This window comes from Talpa europaea (genome assembly GCF_964194135.1).
Source record: "Talpa europaea genome assembly, chromosome: 8".
Taxonomy (NCBI): Eukaryota; Metazoa; Chordata; class Mammalia; order Eulipotyphla; family Talpidae; genus Talpa; species Talpa europaea.
This window is the reverse complement of record NC_140075.1, coordinates 4,630,351-4,652,762: the sequence shown is the minus strand read 5'-3', so window position 1 is coordinate 4,652,762 and position 22,412 is coordinate 4,630,351. Positions and strand designations below refer to the sequence as shown.

Below are 22,412 nucleotides of genomic sequence, written 5' to 3'. Positions count from 1 at the left end.
AGTGCAATATCATTGAATCTTAAAACTGGGGCAACTCTGCTGGAAGATCTAACAGAGGCCTCGATGATGGTCACTTTGAATTGCTCATGTTTCAAAAATAAAGCTGTGAAGCAGTACATGTGTACACTTATACCTTTCAATGCTAACTTTATGAAATGGTGAAATGAAATGGTTTACTTTTGCTAAAATTACTATATCACTTGGAAGATTTGCTCTTGAAATATGTACTCATTGCCCAATTACCTAATAAATCCAGTTTTTGCATTTCTAAGAATCTTAACCATATCATTATTTTTATAGGAATTAGACTTGAAGCTATTCAGTACCTTTCATCTAATTCTAAAGCTGGGATGCCTGCCATGATTTCCACAGACTCTCCATTTATTGAAACAAAGTGGTGTTTCTTTTCTAAGCTGAAGGGGATGGCATAGGCTGAGGTAGGGGGCATTTCTTTCACATCCTTGTTCTCTAGTATAGTGGGCGGGTTTATATCTTTATAAAAAGTTCTCTTTCTTTCACGTTTCATTTCTTGAGACTTGCTGTTGTCTCTGAAAAATATTATGGACAACCTTCTAAGTCAGGTCTGCTGGTAGTTCAACTGGTGCCTTTTCACTAAGAATCACATTTTCCACTTCTTCCATACTTGCATAGGTAGGCTGCTTGCTTAAAGTTTACTGCATACTATTAAAAAAAGTTGTCTTTTAAAGTCTGGTAATTTTTTACAGCTTTATTTTAGACAGTTTAAGAACCAATGACATACCTATGTAATGATAAAGGAAAGAAAACACCCAGGCTTTCCTTTTAGGAAACCAAAGAGCACAAAATAAGACTGTTTCATAGTACATTATCACCACAGGGTTAGGCACTCTGACAGGGTTAGGCAGATTCCTGGTGTGAAGTGAGGCACAGGCACTTTCATTTGTAGAGTGCTGCTGATTCTAATCTTGAAGGTAGGTATTATAAAAGTCTTTAAGTAACTACTTATCATCTTGTGTTTCTGGCCCAACATAGCAACTTATATTTTAGAAATACTGTTTCTCTTTGTTCATATACACACCCAAAGTAACTTAAAAACAAGAACACAAGGGGTCCACACTTCGTGTTATCTAAATGTTAAAATGAGAACTCATGAACAGGCAGAATACACGATTAAGTATTCTTACCTTTGCTAGAAATAAAAAGCCCCCCCTGCCAAAATTCGCCAATGCTTCATAGATACTTTTATAAAAATAGTCATTGACCTATATAACCTTTCACATAACACTTCTGAAAATTATTTATATTAGAAGGTGCATAAATGAATGCCAAAATCTTTGTGATGAGCCTTTCAAGTATTTAGACTGTTCTGAAGGCTTTCCCCAGATTGACTACAAGACACACAAAGCCTCAAATTTGACATTGTTCACTAAAACAAAAACTGAATTTCTAAATCCAAGCAATCAAAATATGTTTATTTTTTATAGAAAGATCTGTAAAAAATAATTTTTCAAACAGCTTTACTTTCATAGAGAAAACTTTCTACAGAGGTTGACTAAGATTTTAATATTTTAAATTGTACCATCATTAAATAAGGTGGGACACCATATGAATTTCATTGCACTGGAAGAAATGCAAAGCATTTTTTAATATAAAGTATACAGAGCATTCTAGTCAACTACAGCTGTGTTACAGCTATGTGTTCTTTTGGATTTGGTCCAAAGAAACCTGAGTCTGTTTCCAGAGAGAATGAAAAATGTTAGACACCTGATCAGTTACTCCTCGCTGAAGGAAGCACAAAAATGGCATTCCTTGTAGATCCCACTGAATCCAAGTTTCCCAACACTGATACTTTCCTTTTCCCCTTACCCCACCCCACTTTGGGTTCCAGGTTCAGTTCTTGAATCACAGGCATCCATATTTTCTTCACAAACATACATATCCCATGGCCAGATGAAATACCCAATTTTCCTGTATGTCATATCACCTCTTCTGTTCCCAGATCTCAGCCATATTTAGGTCCAAATCTTTAAGGCCTTTTAAGGCTTGAAGATTTCCAGTGTAAAAAAGCTACATCTGCGTGACCAACCTAAACATTGGAGAGAAAATTAGTTTTAAATCTCACACTTAAAAAAATTACTTTGAAGTAACAGATTACAATACTGTATATGTTTTAGGGGTATAGGTTCACACCTCTTCAAATGTATGTTTAACCTGCCATGTCTATCACCAGAGCACCAGTATTCCTCTACATGGTCCTAAGGGCTCCTTCCCTTCTCCTCCCCTCTGGTAGCCTTAGTTCTACAATCAGTAAAGCTCCCACTTTCTATTCAGATGATTAAAGTAGCAATGCTTACAGAATCAGAGCCCTACCATCGTTGCTAAATTATTATTTGTAATTCAGATTTCTTAGGGACCAAATGTGAAGATCCCCCTTAGCAGAATTCCTGTTACCACATAGTTAGACCATTTAATATTCTATTGCAACAAGCATTTTGAAAAGGAATAAACCAACACAGTTTGGAGATAGTCTTGTAATTGTGCCCAATATAACTGCTTAAAACAGTATCAAACAGAAAAATAGTTTAAGATATTTGTTAATTGTCATTAAAGTATACATACATGTGACAAGTGTAATCAAGGGAAAGACAAGGTTTCTGTATGTCATCCCAAGGAGTTAAATGAAGGCTGGGAATTCAAGTTTAAGTAATACTGGAAATAAAGTTTGATTATGATAATTATATTAACACTTGATGAACAAGGAAAGAATTATACTTTTGAGTAGAGAGACGTCACATACACCTGAAAGAATACTCCCAGAAAGAATGCTCAGATAAACAGAAATACCAACACCCCATTCATAAAAAATAGGAGCTGTCATTTTAGAAACTGGCAAATTAGATGTATATTTTGATGGATGTGGCCCAGAGAGAAACAAATAGGAGACTGATTTATTTAGTAGTTTTTAATAGAGAAGAAGTACTCTGACTTCAGTTTTTTTAATGAATATATAAATTCTAGGTTGCTGGACTACATGGGGGTAAACGTGTTGTAAGCAACCTTAATATTCAGTTTAATTTATAAATGTTCTAATTTGTAAATACCTTTGGACTTAGGTACTCGAAGTTTCACCTGTTTTCACATGACAGTTTAGTAAGGACCATATTTTTCATCTGCAACTCATTCAGGGTGTCTTTTGAAAAGTTTAATTTACACTATACTTTCTGTGAAAAATGTGGTTAGTAAGCATACTGAACTGACAGCAACAGTTCAAAGCAAATCCTTTCTAAGGCAAGCTCCCCACATTAAAAATTAAACAAAATTAACATAAATCTCCATTTAAAAATATCAAGTTATATTTAATAGACACACTGTTTACAGTTCAATCGAAAGTGTATGTTTACATCAAAATTGAAAAAAATTGACAAAAGAACACAAAAGAAAAGCATATATAACCATGAGAGCATGTACAATTAAGATAAAAAACACCCAAGAGAAAAACAGGGAAAGAACACAAACAGGGAAAGATGAGAAAATATGAATGACCAATAAACATGAAATGATGACAAACATCAGGAAATGCAAATCAAAACAAGATATTGTCTCCCGGCATATGAGCAACAATGAAAACTTTAACAGCAAATGCTGGCAAAATGCGGGGAAATGGTGGAAGTATAAACTTGGAACAGTCACTTTGGAGAACATTCTGACAATAGCTAGTAAAGTGGGAATGTACTTGTGATCTGATCACGCCCTAAATAAGTATAGGGATATTCACTACAGCGTGTTTGTATTGGGGGGAAAAGTAATATAACCTTGACATCTGTCACTAGGGGAAATGTATACATTAACATGGTTTTTCATGTGAGAGAATACACCACAGCAGTCAAAGAAAGGGCAACATCTGTGTCAACAGAGAAATCAATTCAGTGGAAAAAAGCTACAAAGTACCATGTAAGTAAACAAATTTATAAAATAGAACCACACATTTTCCTTAGATATAAAGATAATAAATGAGAAAGAGTTGAAGGATGTAGACTAAACTTACTAAAAATATTGTCTAAATATTAGGGAAAAGTGAATGGAACTGGAGTTGGGATGAAAGGGGTACTTCAGCTTCATTCAAAATGCCATGTTTTTCATATTTTTCAAGTAAAACTGAAAGATGTTTATGATCAATTCTCAGTAGCGGGAATTCAAGTATTTTATTCTTTTTATGTCTATGTTTTAAATAACTTAAAATACAGAAAATTCATTGGAAAAGTACAGGGCTAAGAGGAAAAGGGACAAACTGCTTAGTGGGTACAGGATTTCCTGGAGTAGTGAAAATCTGTTGAACTATCAATAGGTAGAGGTAGTGGATGCACAACTGTGAGTATGCAAGGGCCACTAAATTGTTGATTTTAAAATCATTTTATGGACAGAATCAACATGGCGGGGGGGGGAAACACTGCGAGTAAGACCTCCCATAAAAAAAAAAAAAGTGAATAGGGAAGAAAAGCAGCAGGTCCCTGTGAGAACTGGGACATGGGAGAGAAACGGGAGACTGGCAAATTGCCCAAAGAAGAAAGTTGCCATAAAAGAGACTAGAAGGGAGGAAAGCTCAGAACCCTGCTACCCTCCCCCTCCCACAAAGTCGGCACTCTGACCAACAGAAAGGAGGAAAACAACAACAACAACAGCAAAACTAAAACAACCAACAAGAACAAACTATGCATCAAACAGGACTGTGAGTGGAAAGGAACAATTTTAGGCACCGCACCCTGTGAGCTGGAACTGTGGAGAACAGTGCAGGAATTGCTGAGGAGGTGAGCAAATTGCTCCAGGCGCCATTAGAGAACAAAAACTCCCAGAAACCCACAAATAGCCCAAGGCCAGCCGGTAAGCTTGTGGGAAAAAGCAGCTCGCTTGAAAATCATACACGAATGGCGGCTGCCCAGGTCCCCGCGTCTGCGACCTAGGCTTGCAGGGAGAAGCATGGGAGCTCTCATTGAGGTGAATGTCCCTCACTGAGTAATCAGAAACCAGGCGCCCAGACTTGGGAGCGGGGTGCAAAAGGTGCCATTTCTGCGGACACTGAACTGGGCTACAGCCCACGTCCTGGATCTGAGGGCTTTGGAACTGAGACCGGGGGCACAAAATTCGGGGCTTGGGATCCCAACGACGGTGGGGCTCAAGGCAGACACAGCAACCCCCATGCCATTGAGGCTCTCTACGCCACTCCCAGTCTGTTCCACCCACCCACGGGAAAGAGAAACAGTTCTGGAAGGACACTAATAAAGATCTCTGGCGCCACCTACTGACCAGGAAGAAAAATCACCAAATCCTGATAGCTGGAAACCAGAGATTCCCAAAAACACCCTCAGGCTCTGAGAGAGGGTGGGACACACAAACCAGGGTAAGGTGGGAAATAAGGCGTGGAGTAAGACTCCATCCTGGAACTGAGAGCCAGGCGCAGGATCTGGGGTGTGGGAAGCACCATAGCAGCGGGCACTGCACAAGGTGACAGCCAGCGTTTTGGACCTGATAGCCCTGGAACTGAGACCTAGAGTGCAGAATTCAGGGTGTGGAATCCATACAGCTGTGGGCACAAAATCACCAACTAGCTGATTTCCTCTCTGAACTGAGTAAATACAGAGGGAGGGAGCCGTAAAATAGTGCCCAACAACACAGCATCAACACCCTGGTGGAATATTGGCCTACCAGTGCTGGTCTCAGTCTGGTAAACAGTTTCTGAGACCCCTAAAGCAGCGCTCCAAAGAGATGCCTGCCAACACCAGTGGCACAATGTCCCAACGCAGAGAACTAATTAGAAAGCAAACAGGGAGAAGAAAAAATATAAATAACTAAGCATGCCCGCAGGAGGACACACCACAAAAAGAAATACAGTCACCAGAGCTCAACAATGACACTGAAAAACTTCTCGGCCTATCAGATTGATAATTAATAATCATTATGATTAAAAAGCAGAAAGAAAACAAAAAGGAAAAAAATGATTTGAGACAAATAATCAATGAACTGAAGAATGAAATTGAGACCTTAAGAAAGAAAAGAAAAGAAACACAGGAGATTAAAAGATTGCTAGAGGAGATAAAGAACTCTGGGAAAAGCAATGAAAATATAATCAATGAAATGGAAGAACAGATCAGTACTATCGAAGATACAGAAATAAAACAAGCCAAAAGAGAAAAGGAGAGAGAAATGCAAATGAAGCGGTATAGAATACTCTTAGACAATTATCAGACTCCATGAAGAGAGGAAATGCAAGAGTTATAGGCATTCCAGATAGTGAGGAGAGAGACAAAGGAACTGAGAAATTATTCAAAGAGATAATTGAAAAAAACTTCCCAAGCATGAAAAAGGAGACGAATATAGACATACAAGAAGCAAGAACTCACAGTTACCACAATGAAAAAGAAAACCACAGCAAGACACCTAATAGTAAAGCTTGCAAGAGTCCAAGACAAGGAAAAAATAATGAAACTGGCAAGGGGGAAGAAACAGATAACTTATAAGTGAAAACCAATCAGGTTAATTTCAGACTTCTCCGAAGAAACATTATGGGCAAGAAGAGGAAGGAGTAACATATTCAGCAAACTTCAAGACAACAAATGCCAACCAAGAATACTTTACCCTGCAAAGCTTTCCTTCCTCTACGAAGAAAAAATATGGACCTTCTCAAACAAACTCCAGAAATTCATTACAAGTAAACCTCCACTCCAAAAAATTCTACAAGAGGTCCTAAAGCCAAAACCAACAAAGGAATGAACAAGAACAGAATAAAGCAAGGAATAAAATCACAAAAAGGCAAACAAAATAGCAAACATAGATGCCAACATATCAATATTAACTCTAAATGTAAATGGATAAAACTAATCAATAAAAAGACACAGAGTAGCAGGCTGGATTAAAAAACAAAATCCAACTTTCTGCTGTCTCCAAGAAACACATTTAACCACAAAAGATAAACACAGGCTGAAAGTAAAAGGTTGGAAAACAATCCTACAAGCAAATGGACCAAAAAAGAAGGCAGGAACAGCCATACTTATATCAGATGAAATAGACTTCAAATTAAAAAAGGTAAAAAGAGACATAGACAGATACTACATTATGATCAAGGAGACAATACATCAGGAAGATATAATACTCATCAACTTATACTCACCAAATGAAGGGCACCAAAATATATTAGACAATTATTATCAGCTCTGAAAAGACATTAAAGAAAATACATATATAGTGGGAGACTTCAACACCCCACTCTCACCAATGGACAGAACAACGAGACAAAACATAAACAAAGACAGTAGAGCCCTAAATAAAGACATAGAACTCATGGACTTAACAGACATCTATAGGACACTGCACCCCAAAAAATCCGAGCATACACTTTTCTCAAGTGCACATGGATCATTCTCCAGAATCTATAACATACTGGGCCACAAGATAAACATGAACAGATACATGAAGATCAAAATCATCCCAACTATCTTCTCTGATCATAAAGGCATCAAGCTAGAAATAAATCATGAAAAGAAAACAAGGAACCCTCCCATTTCATGGAGATTGAAATCCACACTACTGGGAGACCACTGGACTAATGAGGGGATCAAAGAAGAAATTAAAAAATACTTTGAGTTGAATGACAAGGAAGAGACCATTTTCCAGAATGTATGGGATGTAGCAGAAGCAGTAATAAGAGGAAAATATATAGCAATTCAGGCTCACATCAACAAAAAAGAAAGAACTCAAAGAAACAACCTAATCTCATCTCTCCAAGGGCTAGAAAAAAGAACAACAAAAAAACCCTAAAGCCAGTAGACGAAAGGAAATAATAAAAATCAAAGCAGAAATTAATGAATTGGAAATTAAATAATCCAAAAGATCAATGAAACCAAAAGCTGGTTCTTTGGAAAAAATAAACAAAATAGACAAACCTCTATCCAGGCTCACAAAGAAAAAATGGGAGAAAACACATATAAACAGGATTATAAATGAAAGAGACGAAATCACAACAGACTCAGTAGAAATCAAAAGAATAATCAGACATTACTATGAACACCTATATGCAAACAAACTCAACAACCTAGAAGAGATGGACAAATTCCTAGAATGATATAATCATCCAAAACTGGACAGAGAAGAAATAGAACAACTAAACAGACTAATTACAAGCAGCGGAATTGAGGCAGTAATCAAAGCACTCCCCAAAAACAAAAGCCCAGGCCCAGATGGCTTCACAAATGAATTCTACCAAACGTTCAGCAGTGAATTAGTGCCTATCCTACATAAACTCTTTCAAAAATTGAAAAAGAAGGAATACTACCAAATACGTTCTACCAAGCCAACATTACACTAATACCAAAACCCAACAAAGACATCACAAAAAAAAAAAAATTACAGACCAATCTCCCTAATGAACACTGATGTAAAAATCCTCAACAAAATCCTTGCCAACAGAATCCAACAATGCATCAAAGAGATAGTACACCTGGGATTCATCCCAGGGGCACAAGGATGGTTCAACATAAGAAAATTGATAAGCGTAATCCAATACATCAACAAAAACAAAAATAAAAACCATATGATCATATCAATAGATGCTGAGAAAGCATTCAACAAAGTCCAACATCCATTTATGATGCAGCCCCTTGAAATTCTCAGGATAGAAAGAACATACCTTACATGATAAAAGCCATATACGACAAACCCACTGCCAACATTATTCTCAATGGTGGAAAGTTGAAGTCCTTTCCTTTAAGGTCAGGAACAAGACAAGGATGTCCTCCTTCACCACAGCTTTTCAAAATAATACAGGAGGTCCTAACCAGGGCAATAAGACAAGAGAAAGACATACAAGGAATCCAGATAGGGAAAGAAGAAGTAAAACTATCACTATTTGCAGACAATATGATGATATACATAGAGAACCCTAAGAACTCCACAGAAAAAGTACTCAAAATAATCAACCAGTTCAGTAAAGTAGCAGGAGACAAAATCAACACATAAAAATCAGTAGCCTTCCTATACACAGTCAATTGGAAGAAGAAGGAATCAAAATAAAAAATCTCTTTCATAATTGAAAACAAAAAAAATCAAATACTTGGGAATAAACCTAACAAAATAGGTGAAAGACCTATACAAAGAAAATTATAAAACACTGTTAAAAGAAATTGAAGAAGACAAAAAGAAATGGAAAGACATCCCCTGCTTACAGATTGGAAGAATCAACATTATTAAAATGGCCATCCTCCCAAAAGCAATATACAGATTCAATGCTATTTCAATAAAAATTCCAATGACATTCTTCAAAGAAATAGATCAAATATTGATGAAATTCATATGGAACCACAAAAATCCATGAATAGCCAAAGCCCTATTGATGAAAACAAAGGAGAAAGGAGGTATCACACTTCCAAACTTCAATCTATACTACAAAGCCATAATAATTAAAACAGTTTGGTATTGGAACAAAACCAGACACACAGACCAATAGAATTGAATAGAGAGCCCAGAAATAAAGCCACACTTATATGAACAACTAATCTCTGATAAAGGAGCAAAGAACATGCACTGGAACACGGACAGTTTGTTCAATAAATGGTGCTGGGAAAACTGGACCTCCACATGCAAAAAAAGAAACTAGACCACTACATCTCACTGTGCACAAAAATCAACTCAAAATGGATAAAATAACTGGACATAAGACCTGAAACCATAAAATATATAGAATAAAATATAGGTAAAACACTACAAGACATACATCTCAAAAACATCTTTAAAGACTCATCACCCAAAGCAGTGATAGTGAAGACAAAGATAAACACCTGGGATTACATCAAACTGAAAAGCTTCCGCACAGCAAGAGACATTAACCAAAACTGAGAGACACCCCACTGATTGGGAAAAAATCTTTAAACTCCATCCAACTGATAAGGAACTGATCACAATGATATACAAAGAACTCACACGGCTCAACAAAAACAAAATAAACAATCCAGTCAAGAAATGGGCAGAAGGTGCTCGCTTCGGCAGCACATATACTAAAAAAAAGAAATGGGCAGAAGAACTCAAAAGACATTTCTCCAAAGAGGAAATGCAAATGCCAACAGGCATATGAAAAAATGTTCAACATCCCTTATAATCAGAGAAATGCATTTCAAAACCACACTGAGATACCACCTTACACCTGTAAGAATGGCACATATTAAAAAAAAAACTAGCAACAACAAATGTTGGCAAGAATGTGGTGAAAAAGTAACTCTCCTACATTGCTGGTGGGAGTGCAAACTGGTCCAACCATTGTAGAAAGCTGTCTGGAGATTCCTCAGTCTACTAAATATGGAGCTACAATACGATCTGGCAATGCCACTACTAGGGATCTACCCAAAGGACACAAAAACAGTGATTCAAAAGAGTACCTGTACACCTATGTTTATTGCAGCAGTATTTACAATAGGTAAAACCTGGAAACAACACAAATGCCCAAAAATAGATGACTGGATCAAGAAGATGTGGTATATATACACAATGGAATATTATTCAGCAATCAAAAAAGATAAACTCATGTCATTTGCAGCAAAATGGATGGAGCTAGAAGGAATTATGCTCAGTGAAATAAGCCAGAAGGAAAAAGAAAAATACCAGATGGTTTCACTTGTAACAGGAATATAGGGGAACCAAATAAAACATCAATGTAAAAAAAATAGTAACAGTACAAAACACAACAAAGCAAAAACAGACAATTATAAACCAGAGACATACTGCAGGGGAGGAGGAGGGAGAGAAGTGAGAGGGAGGAGCATAGGGGACTGAGGTGATGGTGTTTGGGTACCTTGGGGAAGGAAATTCTATGGGGACTCAATCTGAGGGGGTGGGGGGAAGCAAATATTGTTTAAAAAAATGTAAAAAATGATAAATGTTAAAATTTTAAAAAATGGAAAAAAAAATAAAAAAAATAAACTTTGGAGAATAGTATTCTAACCCCCCAGCCAGGACACCATGATAAGGCTCCTGTCTTTCCAGCCTTTCCTCCTCCTACTTGCTGCCTAGGCTGAACATTCCTTCTGGTTTTTCCCCTACACCCTACTTCCTGTGCTCCTTTCCTTCCTGGAAGACTCTGCTCTAGTGTCACTTCTAGAATCTTCTGCGGCTCACTCGCCCCACCTAAGACTGGCTTGGGCCACTCTCTTCACGCTCCTATAAAGCCCAAATGCCAGTTTCTTACATTGTCTCGGTCCTGAACGTTCTCACCCACCACCCTGTGCATGTCTCAACGAGACTTTCTCATCTTTGTCCTCAGCCTTGCATGGTGCCTGTCATGTGGGAATTGAGCAAATGCACACATACACACACTCATGTTCAAAAGCTTTGCCAAATGACTGACATTATAGGGAATATCCTACATCTCAAAAACAAAGGATCCAAAACAATAGAAGGCATTTATCTGTCACAGAATTATATTAAAATAAAATTTCATGAAAAAAATAAAATAAAACCATTTTATGTTACAGGATTTTCATCTCAAAAAAAAAAAGGTACATTTTTAGAACCATTTCAGGAACAAAATTTCCTTATAAACAGTTTGTCAGTATGTCTCACTTAAGTCTAGAGTTTAATTTGCAAGGAATTGTATCTTTTAAAGTATCACTCAAAAACATAAATTGACTTGCACAGAATTAGTGTCTCCAAGTACGTGAGTGAAAATTTCTAAGGTTGTACTGACCCCCAAACAGCTATATTAACAAAATAATAGATAATAAGTGAATGGTTTAGAACTATTAATCTGGAAAAAAAAGTCAAACCACCAACCTAGATTTAGTTATGAGAATAAAAGCAGAAGGTATGATTTAAGTGAGGCTTAAAAAATATTAGTTTGTTTGAACAGTCTCTGGGAAGAAATTGATATTCACTCTACTATACTTGAATGCTTTGAAATTTTTGAAAAATAACAATTCTAAAAAAGAAATAACCTCCAGATAATAATAAAGGGAAAGAATCAGATTACTGCCAGATATAGCCTGGTCACAGACACAGCAGTCCCAATTTTTCTAAACTGCTTTTTGCAAAATCTTTCTTTCTTTTTTTTTTTTTTTACAGCGAGGTCAATTTCTGACTTCAAAATAATTTTCAGTTTGTTCGTGTAAGTTTGAAATTTAAGCCTGAACCTCCTTTAACAGGGAATAAAATATTATGTCCCTAAAAATCCATGCAATAGATAACATACCCAGGAAATATTAAGGTGATTTGCCCATAGTTATACAACTAGTAAGTAGCAGAACTTAACCCAAATTTTCTGATTGTAAATCCTACATTCTCCCATATACTATACAATACTATTTCACCAATAACACAATTTGTCCAAAAGCTTACAATAAAATATATACATATATTTTTTGCAATCCTTTGAAGGAATTTAAGGCAGATCTTATTTCTCATTTTACAAATGAGACAGAGTTTATGTGACTTTCACATGGTCACACAACTACAAAGTAGGACACTGAGTCCTGTGTGCATAAAGGAAGAATACTGGGGAAGCTAAGGAGGTCCCACTAACACTGCCTCAAGGTGGCTCTATATCAGTTAAGTAATTGATCACTTATAAAACACTTTAACATAGATAGATAATAGGTAGGCAGGTAGGCAGATTAAAAAGATCTCCATAGAAGGAAGGAAATGCAAAATTTTGCTGATTATACCATACTTGTGCTCCATCATGGAAAAAGACAGTATAAAGAATAAAATCTAGAATAAAATCAGTATAAAGAATAAAATCAATTTAATATGGGAGTATGTGGCAAAACCATGGCAAAAACATACCCATTTTGAGGTCCTCCATCATTTATCACATTTAAATGAGATAACTGTTTTTTCAAGTGGAGTTTATAACTTGCATTAATTCTTAAAAATAACACCTGGAAAAGAAATAAAATTATATTTTTGACACTCTACTAAATAGAAGATATAAGAATCTGTGTTATCAATATCAAATCAGTGTTAGAAAGAGAAAATGTCCTTAGAAAATTTTGTTTGGCATACATTTGAAAAATGCTCCTCAGAAAGTATTATTTCAGTATAGTTTTTTTTTCTGTAGTTAGATAAAGCTGTCTTTTCCTGTTCTCTCAGTGATACTTGTGTAGTGATACGACTTAGTACTGTCATTCTGTACCTTGGAAGAAGTTCTCTAGAATATGAAAGTGGGATGAACCATGACAGGTAAAAAGAATGAAAAGAAATGGAGAATTATGATATATATATTAACTAGGAACTTGACAAAGAAAACAAAAAGTTATAATGAAGATAAAGATACCTTCATTCTTTTAAACTGGTAAAATTACCTTAATTTGTTCCTGCATGCAGATTTTCATGCAGTGATCCAATACTACTTTGGGCAACATCTAAAAATTATGGAAACAATTTTGTAGAAAAATATATTTTCTATGGGAAAAATTATAAGATCATCTGTGGAAAAGTTTTGTAGAATTACTGGTATTTTCAAGTGGCACTACTGATATCAAACTTTTAACCTTTGTCCAGTTTTAGTGTGAATTTCCCTTAAATGATGATGCAAATAAACACATAAAATACCTGTATGCCCAGCTCCCTAAGTGGGTTAGTCTTACCCTAGGATTAGAACTCAGAAAGCAAATCCAGAAGGTGAGACTATCAAAGGTGGGGGGAATTTTACAAATAGAGTGAAAAAAATGGTTGGTTAGAAAGAAATAAAAAGTAAGAAACCCTAGTGGGTGCTCCATATTTCATGGTTCCCCTCAGTCTTCACAGAACTCTCAAGGAGCAGGATGATACTTAATTATAAGGGTGCTTATGATTAATGAAAACCTATGGAAACATGAAGAAAAATGGTAATAGTTAGTAAGAGATAGAAGTCTGAGGTAGCATGGTGAAGGAAACCAGCAGGAACAAGTGCAGGCAAGAGACACTAGGAAAGACACCTTCTCCCAAATATCATTTTCATGCATTCAACCACTTGATGAAAAACTGAAATAACAACCTTATCTAAACAGCAAAAATTCCAGTGAAAATTAAGTTCATTAGCTATACAACTAGGTTTCTATGATAACATTGTATCATTCTATGACTAGGCTTGAATGAGATCACCTGGTACAGAGGAAACAAACTAAGTTAGATAAGGACTAGGGAAAAAAGGGAATACTGGAAATTTTTATTTTAATTTTCTTTTTATTTATATATATTTTTACATCATTCATTTTTTGCAACTTTTTTAAGAATTATTTTATTTTATATAATTCTTACATCATTTTTCATTTTTGCATAATGTATGCATTTTCATTTTGGTTATATTCTCCATACAATTCCCACACCCTTTTTCTGACCCTAATCCCTCTTCTCCTCCCCCTGCCCCCCACTGTAGTGTGTCTCTGGTCTATAGCTGCTTGTTGATTTTGATTTTTACTTTATTGCAATTAGTCTTTTTCCTGGTCCCTTATTTAGGTTTTCTAAATTCCTGCTATGAGTGAGACCATCCGGGAATACTGGAACTTTTAAAGTGTCAGAAGAGGGACGAGAGGGAGGTTGGGGATAGGATTGTAACTGATAAACGAAAGAACTGCATTATTTTTCTAGAGGAAGTAAGAGGGACAGAGAATGGATAACTTCATAATTAAGAAGGAGGTGACATGTGACAGAGACTAATATTTTGTTATTTTTCCTGGTCAGTGGTCTCTACAGATGACTGATGATCTAACAAATATTACCTACAAGGCATATTGCTTGAGTTACTTTATGTGTCAAACTATTAAATCAAAATGAGTTTCTCCTAAATTCAATTTGGATTATAATCACAATGGCTAACATTTTATTATGCATTGATAAATGCCAACTCTGATCTTTAAACAAATAATATAGTGAATGTTGTAAGCAGAACCTAGGATCTCTGATATTCAAAGGACAAATACAAAATCTACCCTTTAGAAATACTGACCATTTAGCAAAGTTATTGCTCTGGCTTGTCAGAGCAAGAGCACTTTGAAATCAGAAATTTTTATTTATGTTCCATTAGTCAATACAACAACCTGAAAAATGATGACAATCATATTGATATATGACTGTGCCAAAAGTATGTAAAAACACTCCAATTCTGCATGATATTATACGGCATATATTTTCAAAATGATTTAGGAATTAGGAATTACTACTCACTTGTGTTTGTTCTTCTGGAAGGAGATCAAATATAGCTTCATGCATTTTTGCCATTTGCTTACAAATATTCCTGAAACAGGCAGAAGGAACGGGAGCTTTCACTTCATACTAGCAGGGAAAAATAATGAGAATTATGTTCATGTCCTCTGGATTGCAATACTGTTCCCACCATTCAGCTAAGTTCAGTATCCTACACTGACCAAAGCAGAGGTTAGCTACCCCTGGAGGAGGAGGATCACTGAGAAAGTTAAACACCGAATGATTCATATTACTTGATTTTAAGAAATGGCAAACTAACACATGGAGGATGCACATTCATCATTATGTAAATTAAAGCCACAATGAGAGATCACTTTACACAGATCTACTAGACTAACATTCAAAAACAGACAGACAATAGAAAGTGCTGGGGTACCTGAATTCTTAAATATCACCTAGAGTTCTTATATGTCACAAATAGGAAGAAAAAGTGGTATAGTCGCTTTGGAAAATAACCTGGCAGTTTTTTTTTATAAAGTTATCAATAATTTTTACATTTCTATACAACAATCAATCAACCTCATTCCAAGGTATTTACACAAAAGAAATGAAAACACATACCCACAAAGATGTACACATGGATGTTTATCAAGATTATTCATAACAGCCCATTATTTCATAGACAACCCAAAGGTCTATCAACTATAAACATGATATATCCATACAAGGTGCAAGACTCTAGTAAAACGGGACAAACCACTAACACATGCTATATCATCCATGAATCCCAACAGCATTATGCAAATAAAAGGAATCTGGCACAACAGTGTATATTCTGTATAATTCCATTTGTAGACATTCTGGAAACTGCAAACTATGTGGATGAAAGTCAGATCAGTGGTTGTCAGGGGCCAAAAGGAGAGGACTGACTGGTGATGTGCCCAAGAGAATGTTTAACAATGATGTAACTTGGTCTATGTCCTGGCTACAGTAGTTCTACTACTGTACATTTGTTAAAGTCATCAAACTTAGAAAGGGTGAATTTTACTGAATATAACTCCTACCTCTAGAAGCCTCACTTACACTGCTTAGTTTTCTACTGGCAGTCAGAGCTCTCCACTACCATGTTTCTTACTCCTGATTCATCTACCCTAATACATTAGGTAAAAGGAATTACTTTTGTTAATATTAACAGCAGCAAAAGCATTAGTAGTCGATATTTACTGGAACTTGCTATATACTCAGACACATGATTAAAAAAAATACTCCAAGTATTATCTCTTTATCCTCACTACAACCTTATGAGGCTCTATTATTATCATCTCCAGAACTCTAATATAAAACTTTATTTTTATGACTCCATATCAACATATGTTTATGCTGTTCCTTCAGAATATCTCCTCACCTCAACTTCATTTACTTTAATCTTAACTCTCTTTAAAAGTAAAATAGGGGCAAATCTCAGTGCTATCACATTATCACCACAGTACCCTGAGTTTGATCCCCGGACAGGGAGCTAACCCACATATGGTGCAGCAGACCTCTCCTGTCTCACCCGTTGCTCCTCTTAGCAGTGTATTTCAGTAGATGCACCTGTTCTGCTTCCCACTCTGTCTCTGGTGAATCCTCTCACTCCCTGCACCTCTGGCCTACACCCCAGTTCTTCTATGCATAAATAAATCTTCTAAAAATATAGCACGTATATATACATGCCTCATCCATAGTTTTTCTAAATCTCATTCTCCAGATGGCAGACACTGCTTTCAAAGTATTAAAAATTACAACAGCACTGAATCAATTCAGTTCTCACGACACTTTATATATTCTACCTCTGTTACAGTTATCGACATAGTTTTCCTACTAAACAATTAGTATTTGAGAATAAAGACTTATTTACCCTTATATATAGCTGTTACCTAACACAATTTAAGTGAATGAGTGAATGAATGGTGGCTGGGACACTGGTCCAGCCAGTAATAAAATTAGATGTTAATGATCACTCTACCCAAGCAATGTACCCTTACTTATTAGCTTCTTAGACTCATTATATTACTGTGTTATTCTTCTTTCCCCAAATTAAATGTCTATGTGTGTGAAATGACACCACCTTATCTGTTTTTGTTTTTTTTTTTCATGATTTGTCTCCTGCTATCAGAATCTGATGGATCCAAGTAGGAGAAAAAGCCTATCAAAGTGACTTGCTTTGTAAGATTACTCTAAGCATATTCTTGGTCAAAAAAGTATGAACTAAGTAAACCCTCAGACTTTCAAGTTATGAAATTTCTGTTTTCTCCCTGAGATCTGGGTTGAAGAACCTAGGGAAAGGAAAAGAGTGAGATAGAGCAAAAGTGATTGGGCTAGATAAATGAAATCTTTTGGAAGATATCTTCTCAATGTAATTGAGAATACTTTGGGAAATATTACTCCTTGCAAATAAGAAATTAATGTAAAAATTGTGTATCTAGGGCCTCCCCGGTGGCACAGTGGTTGAGCGCTGGGTTGCAAAGCTGCCCGCGGCCTCCGCAGTGCCGGTTCGATCCCCGGTTGCTCCCCGGCCACCGGAGGAGGGCCCCACGTGGCGCGCAGACCTCTCCTGCCGCCTAATGCTCCCCTCGGCAGTGTACTTCGGTCCTTCTGCCTGCTCTGCTCCCCGCTCTGGCTCTGGTGAATTCTCTCACCCTCCGGTGCTTCTGACTGTACCCAGCACTTGTATAAATAAATAAAAATAAATCTTTAAAAAAAATTGTGTATCTATGAGGGAAATAACAGCATCTCAAAGTGCCTTGTTAGTCTGGAAAGTAAGTAATAATACACTATCAGAAACGATTTATTTACTTTTCTATTTTGATCTTTGTTCTTTCAATTCTGCCTCTAGAAGGCTTTCAAGGGTTTTAAAGAAAGTGTGTTATTTGTCAATGCAGCCACTATAAAATTACTTTTGTATAGGGTTTCTATAATTCTAGAAATAATCTTCCCTCCCCTTACCTACCTGGCCCCTTCAGAGATGAATGGCAACTATTTTTTTGAGTTTTTCTAGAACCTGAAGAATTTGATTTGTTAGACTATTGCGGGTTAGGCCATTATAAGTGGCCTTTACAACAGCAGATGCTCACTTTTTGGGAAAGAACTAAAAAATATTCTAACAATTGGTGAATGATTATCTTGGAAAGAGAATGATATCTTTGAAAGAGATATGACTCTTTCATCACTTTTTATCTTTATAAGATGAAAAGCCACAAGGCCTTTAAGCAAACGCTAATAATTTCCATAAATCATTACCTTAGATAACAGCTTGTCAAATAAGCTATCCATTATCGCTACAAGTTTAGCTGATATTTCAGCTATGTGGTCATGGTAGTCCTGTAATGAGAAATGACATTGTATTTTAAAATCCCAGAGACAAATCTAAAGAAGACTTAACAATTAAGGAATTAAATTTATGAAAATCCAGTAGGAAAAAATATTTTAAAATACCTTAGTAATATGATCAAAATGCCTAAGCATATTATATTGCTTAGGCTGCAGTCGAGCTTCAAAATGAGCCCAGATCACAGGAATGTAGTGTACAATTAACTGCAAACAGCGTGAAGAAAGAGCTGAACATCCAGGGAGTGGATATATTATGGAGAAACAAAAAAATATATTAGTTGACTTCAATTATGTATCAAAAAAAGTTAATTTTATACAGATTCCAGTTTATTTCATAAGTGAAGAACACAGTGGCAGAAAGCAACGTTTCATTTTGTTTAAGTGTTTGGTACAGAACAATGTAATAAATGTGCTGTCCCCAAGTTAGACTCAAGTCATGAGCACTGTTGGCATAAGGAAACTAATGGAACAACTGATTCTCCTCTAACATTCAGATGGCTTGCGCCCCAAAGTACTTCATACATATTATATCTTAATATTTTCTAAAGTGGTGCAACTTCCAAATAACATACTTATTAATGTAGAAGATCCTCAGTATATTTCCCCAAAAGTTAGTTTTCCAATACGGTAATACATAAGCCAACAAAGCCGTGTTTGTTACTTTTAGAACCATAAAAACACAATGAGTATAGCAACATCATTGTAACACCTCAGCAAGTGAATTAAATTTAAGAATTCATACCCAAATTTTTTGTAATTATTGTTTTTAGTCCGACAACTTGCAGTGCACCAGCTCCAAGAACTAACTGGCAACTTCTTGAATTGAAGTACTAACAAAGGAAGGAGAAAAAAATAAACAATTTATTAAAAACTGTTTTTTATATGTTGGTAGTATGGCAACAGTTCTATAAAAAACATTGCTGTTTTCTCTCATTCAAGGACCAAATGAATTTTCTATTAGAAGCAATTATAACCTATTTATGTAATGACCAAAAAAGGTGAGGGGGAAGGTAATTTAAAATATTTACAAAAATTTTGAGAAATTCTGAAAATCAGTTGTTCAGCAATTAATCTAGCTTACATTCATAAAACTACTTCAGTTCTAGTTATTCTTATTGGATAATCCTATTTTCACAAGGGTAAACAAAACCTTTCTGGACTGAAATATAACAACTCGATTTTTGGACAGAATTGATTAGACATTTGCAAAGACAAAGCCTTTTCTCTAAACTAGCAGCTAAAAATATCTGTTAATATGAAATGCCTGAATAAAATTATCACCACATTTTCATTTTACATCAATGGTTCTTAAAGAATGATTTAAGAAAAACATCTAACCTTAGTGAGATGAATTTTGTAAAGTTCAGTGAATTCTTCCATGCACATTTGAAACCAGTCCAGGTTTTTTGACCTAAGTGGCCTCAGTCATGTTCAGCACCTAGCGAACAAATCATCTCCTGTCTCCAATGTCATTAACAACTCTATGAGTGTAATGAGGAATCACTAAATGCATAGTGGGGAGGAAGCAGGCAGCCTTCTTCCAATAACATGTTGTGATTCAACCACAATCAAATGTCACAAAATGTCTTAAAGATAACTTAACCTTGAAATGTCTTAGAATTGGAAGATCAGTCACATTCTAGCGAATTACTTCCTCCAACTATTTTTCCACTAACAAGAGTAAAATCATACACACCTTTAATAAATCTGACAGACAAGTAAGCATGTCAGTAGTAACAGATGGGATATTATCCACACACTGGCAATATTCAAGAATAATTCTTATCAACAGCAATACAGTTCTGCAAGAAAAGAAAGATGACCCAATAGGCAGTAGGAACAAGAAAAATTAAAGTGATTTGGTATATAAAATCAGTACTTGGTAAATTATATATTTTACCTACATGTGCAGCAAAGTAGGGACTAGGGTGAGGTAAGTGATTCCTAGAGTGGAAAATTAAGGAAACACTCAATTTCAGGCAAGCAATAGCAGGATCAGAACTTGTATGACACTGAAAAGAGTACCTCCTTAATTTTTTTTTGTGCAGTGGGCATATTATTTTGTGTAGCATTCTTATTAAGTAAGTCTTTTCAATATAAAAGTATCCCTCCCTTGGCTAATTCAGAAACACTAATAAAAAGCCTACCCAGTGAATCTTATTATATAGTAGGTCTTCATTAATAACTGTTGAATTAATGAAGGAACCCTAAATCCAGATTTTCTTAGTGAGGTGAAAGAGAAACTGCAATGGATTCTAAGAACAATTTATCTCCTGTTTATTGGTAAGCAAAAAAAAAAAAAGTTCTCTACAGATGAGAATGTTATCATCAATTCATTAGCAGGACATGTCAGATATTGAAAAGAGATACTACTAGGAGATAAAACAAATTTGAAGTAAGAGGGAAAGAGCCCTTACATGCCCTAATAGGATCTCTAAGTCCAACGAGATGCTTAGAAATGAAGACATATATAAAATAGTATTTTATGAGTATGAAGGATATCCAGAAAGTAGTGATTCAGAAAAGATAGTGTCTAGACGTCAATCCATCTTAATGTCACAGACCATATAATACTATCCACACACACAATCCTACAGCCTGCTTTATTGTGCAGATCCCACTGCCTATCATGTATAATCTTCTCTAAGAAGATATAATATCCTCCCTTAGGCCAGGGCATTGTTTTGGCAGTAGTCTCCGCATGAGGAGACAAAAGCCAGAAAAACCAGAGGGGACTGTTCCTTTAAGCACAGAAAAGTAAAGTTAAAATTATAATTTCTTAACTAGAAATAATAATTAAATTAAAGGAATAAGATGATACAGAGATTGAAATAAACTTTCCCCTTCCAGGAAAAGAGCTCCAGAGGAGAAAGAACTCCAGAGAAGCTGTTAATTTACAACATGCGCATTTCAGAGTTTCACAAATAAGAAAAAAATATCATAGAATTGATATTTTGAATATCAAGAATTGATATACTTTTTGAGTGCTTATTAGATCCCAAGAGAAGTCAAAATCTAAGATGTGATCCCTACCTTTGAGGAATCAAGAATCTAACCAAGGAGAGAGATAATTAAATAAATAATTCTAATATACAGGATAAAATGCCACAATAGAGGCATTTCAGAAAAGACTTATTCAGTGACCCAAAAAAACAAAGAAATATAAAGAATTCTGCTCTAGATAACGGAGACCTAAACCTTGACTCCAAATTTGGCTCCATTTGAGTCATTTATGTTAACTACTTAACCTTCTAAGCTTCAATTTTTGTAACTACAGAAAAGCACATGAATCCTGAAATGTCTACTTCACAATACGGTTATTAAGATCAAATGAGATGGTCTATATGAAAATATTTAAACCATGAAGTGCTATTAAATAACAAAGACATTATTTTAGTTACCCATTTAGTAAAAAGCATGTGATACCAGACTAACATTACTAGAACTTATGTTTTTCTTAGTTAACTTGAATTTGAAATACAGTTATCGGTAAGAGTAAAAAACCTAATGACAAATGATAAAAAAAAAACCCAAACAACCTAGCAACAACCATCAGCTTCTTACTAGGTGCTAGAACTGTGGCAGATACTTTACATTTATTGCCTCTTTACTTTGCAATAATTCTACAAATAGTATTATTTTCCACATTTTGTTTTATAGATAAGGGAAATGAGATACCCAGGGCAACTTTCTTTCCCAAGGTCACAAGTACTTTGACTCCAGAGCCCACAACTTCGACTACTGTGCTATATTTTACACACTAAAAAAGCCATGGAAAAAAAGGAACATTGTGGAGCCACTATACCACCTTGGATTGTGTACCTCTAGATTTATTTTTTTACAAGAAAAATCATCCAATCCCTCTCTTGTTAAGCCAGTATATTATCTAATAGCTACAGAATTCTACA

The 22,412-nt window shown here is 35.6% G+C and overlaps 1 protein-coding gene across 1 annotated transcript in view; it reads right to left on the bottom strand.

Annotated features, from left to right (window-relative positions):
* Positions 1-1,959: 1,959 nt before the first annotated feature.
* LOC311176170 (vacuolar protein sorting-associated protein 54-like) overlaps positions 1,960-22,412 on the bottom strand; it is a gene marked incomplete at both ends in the record, with an annotated part of 92,474 nt that continues 72,021 nt past the window's right edge. Inside the window, 7 exon segments of the mRNA XM_084241478.1 lie at positions 1,960-2,046; positions 12,780-12,890; positions 15,157-15,264; positions 18,415-18,495; positions 18,610-18,731; positions 19,247-19,334; positions 20,201-20,306. Coding sequence (XP_084097604.1) covers positions 1,960-2,046; positions 12,780-12,890; positions 15,157-15,264; positions 18,415-18,495; positions 18,610-18,731; positions 19,247-19,334; positions 20,201-20,306 — 703 coding nt within the window.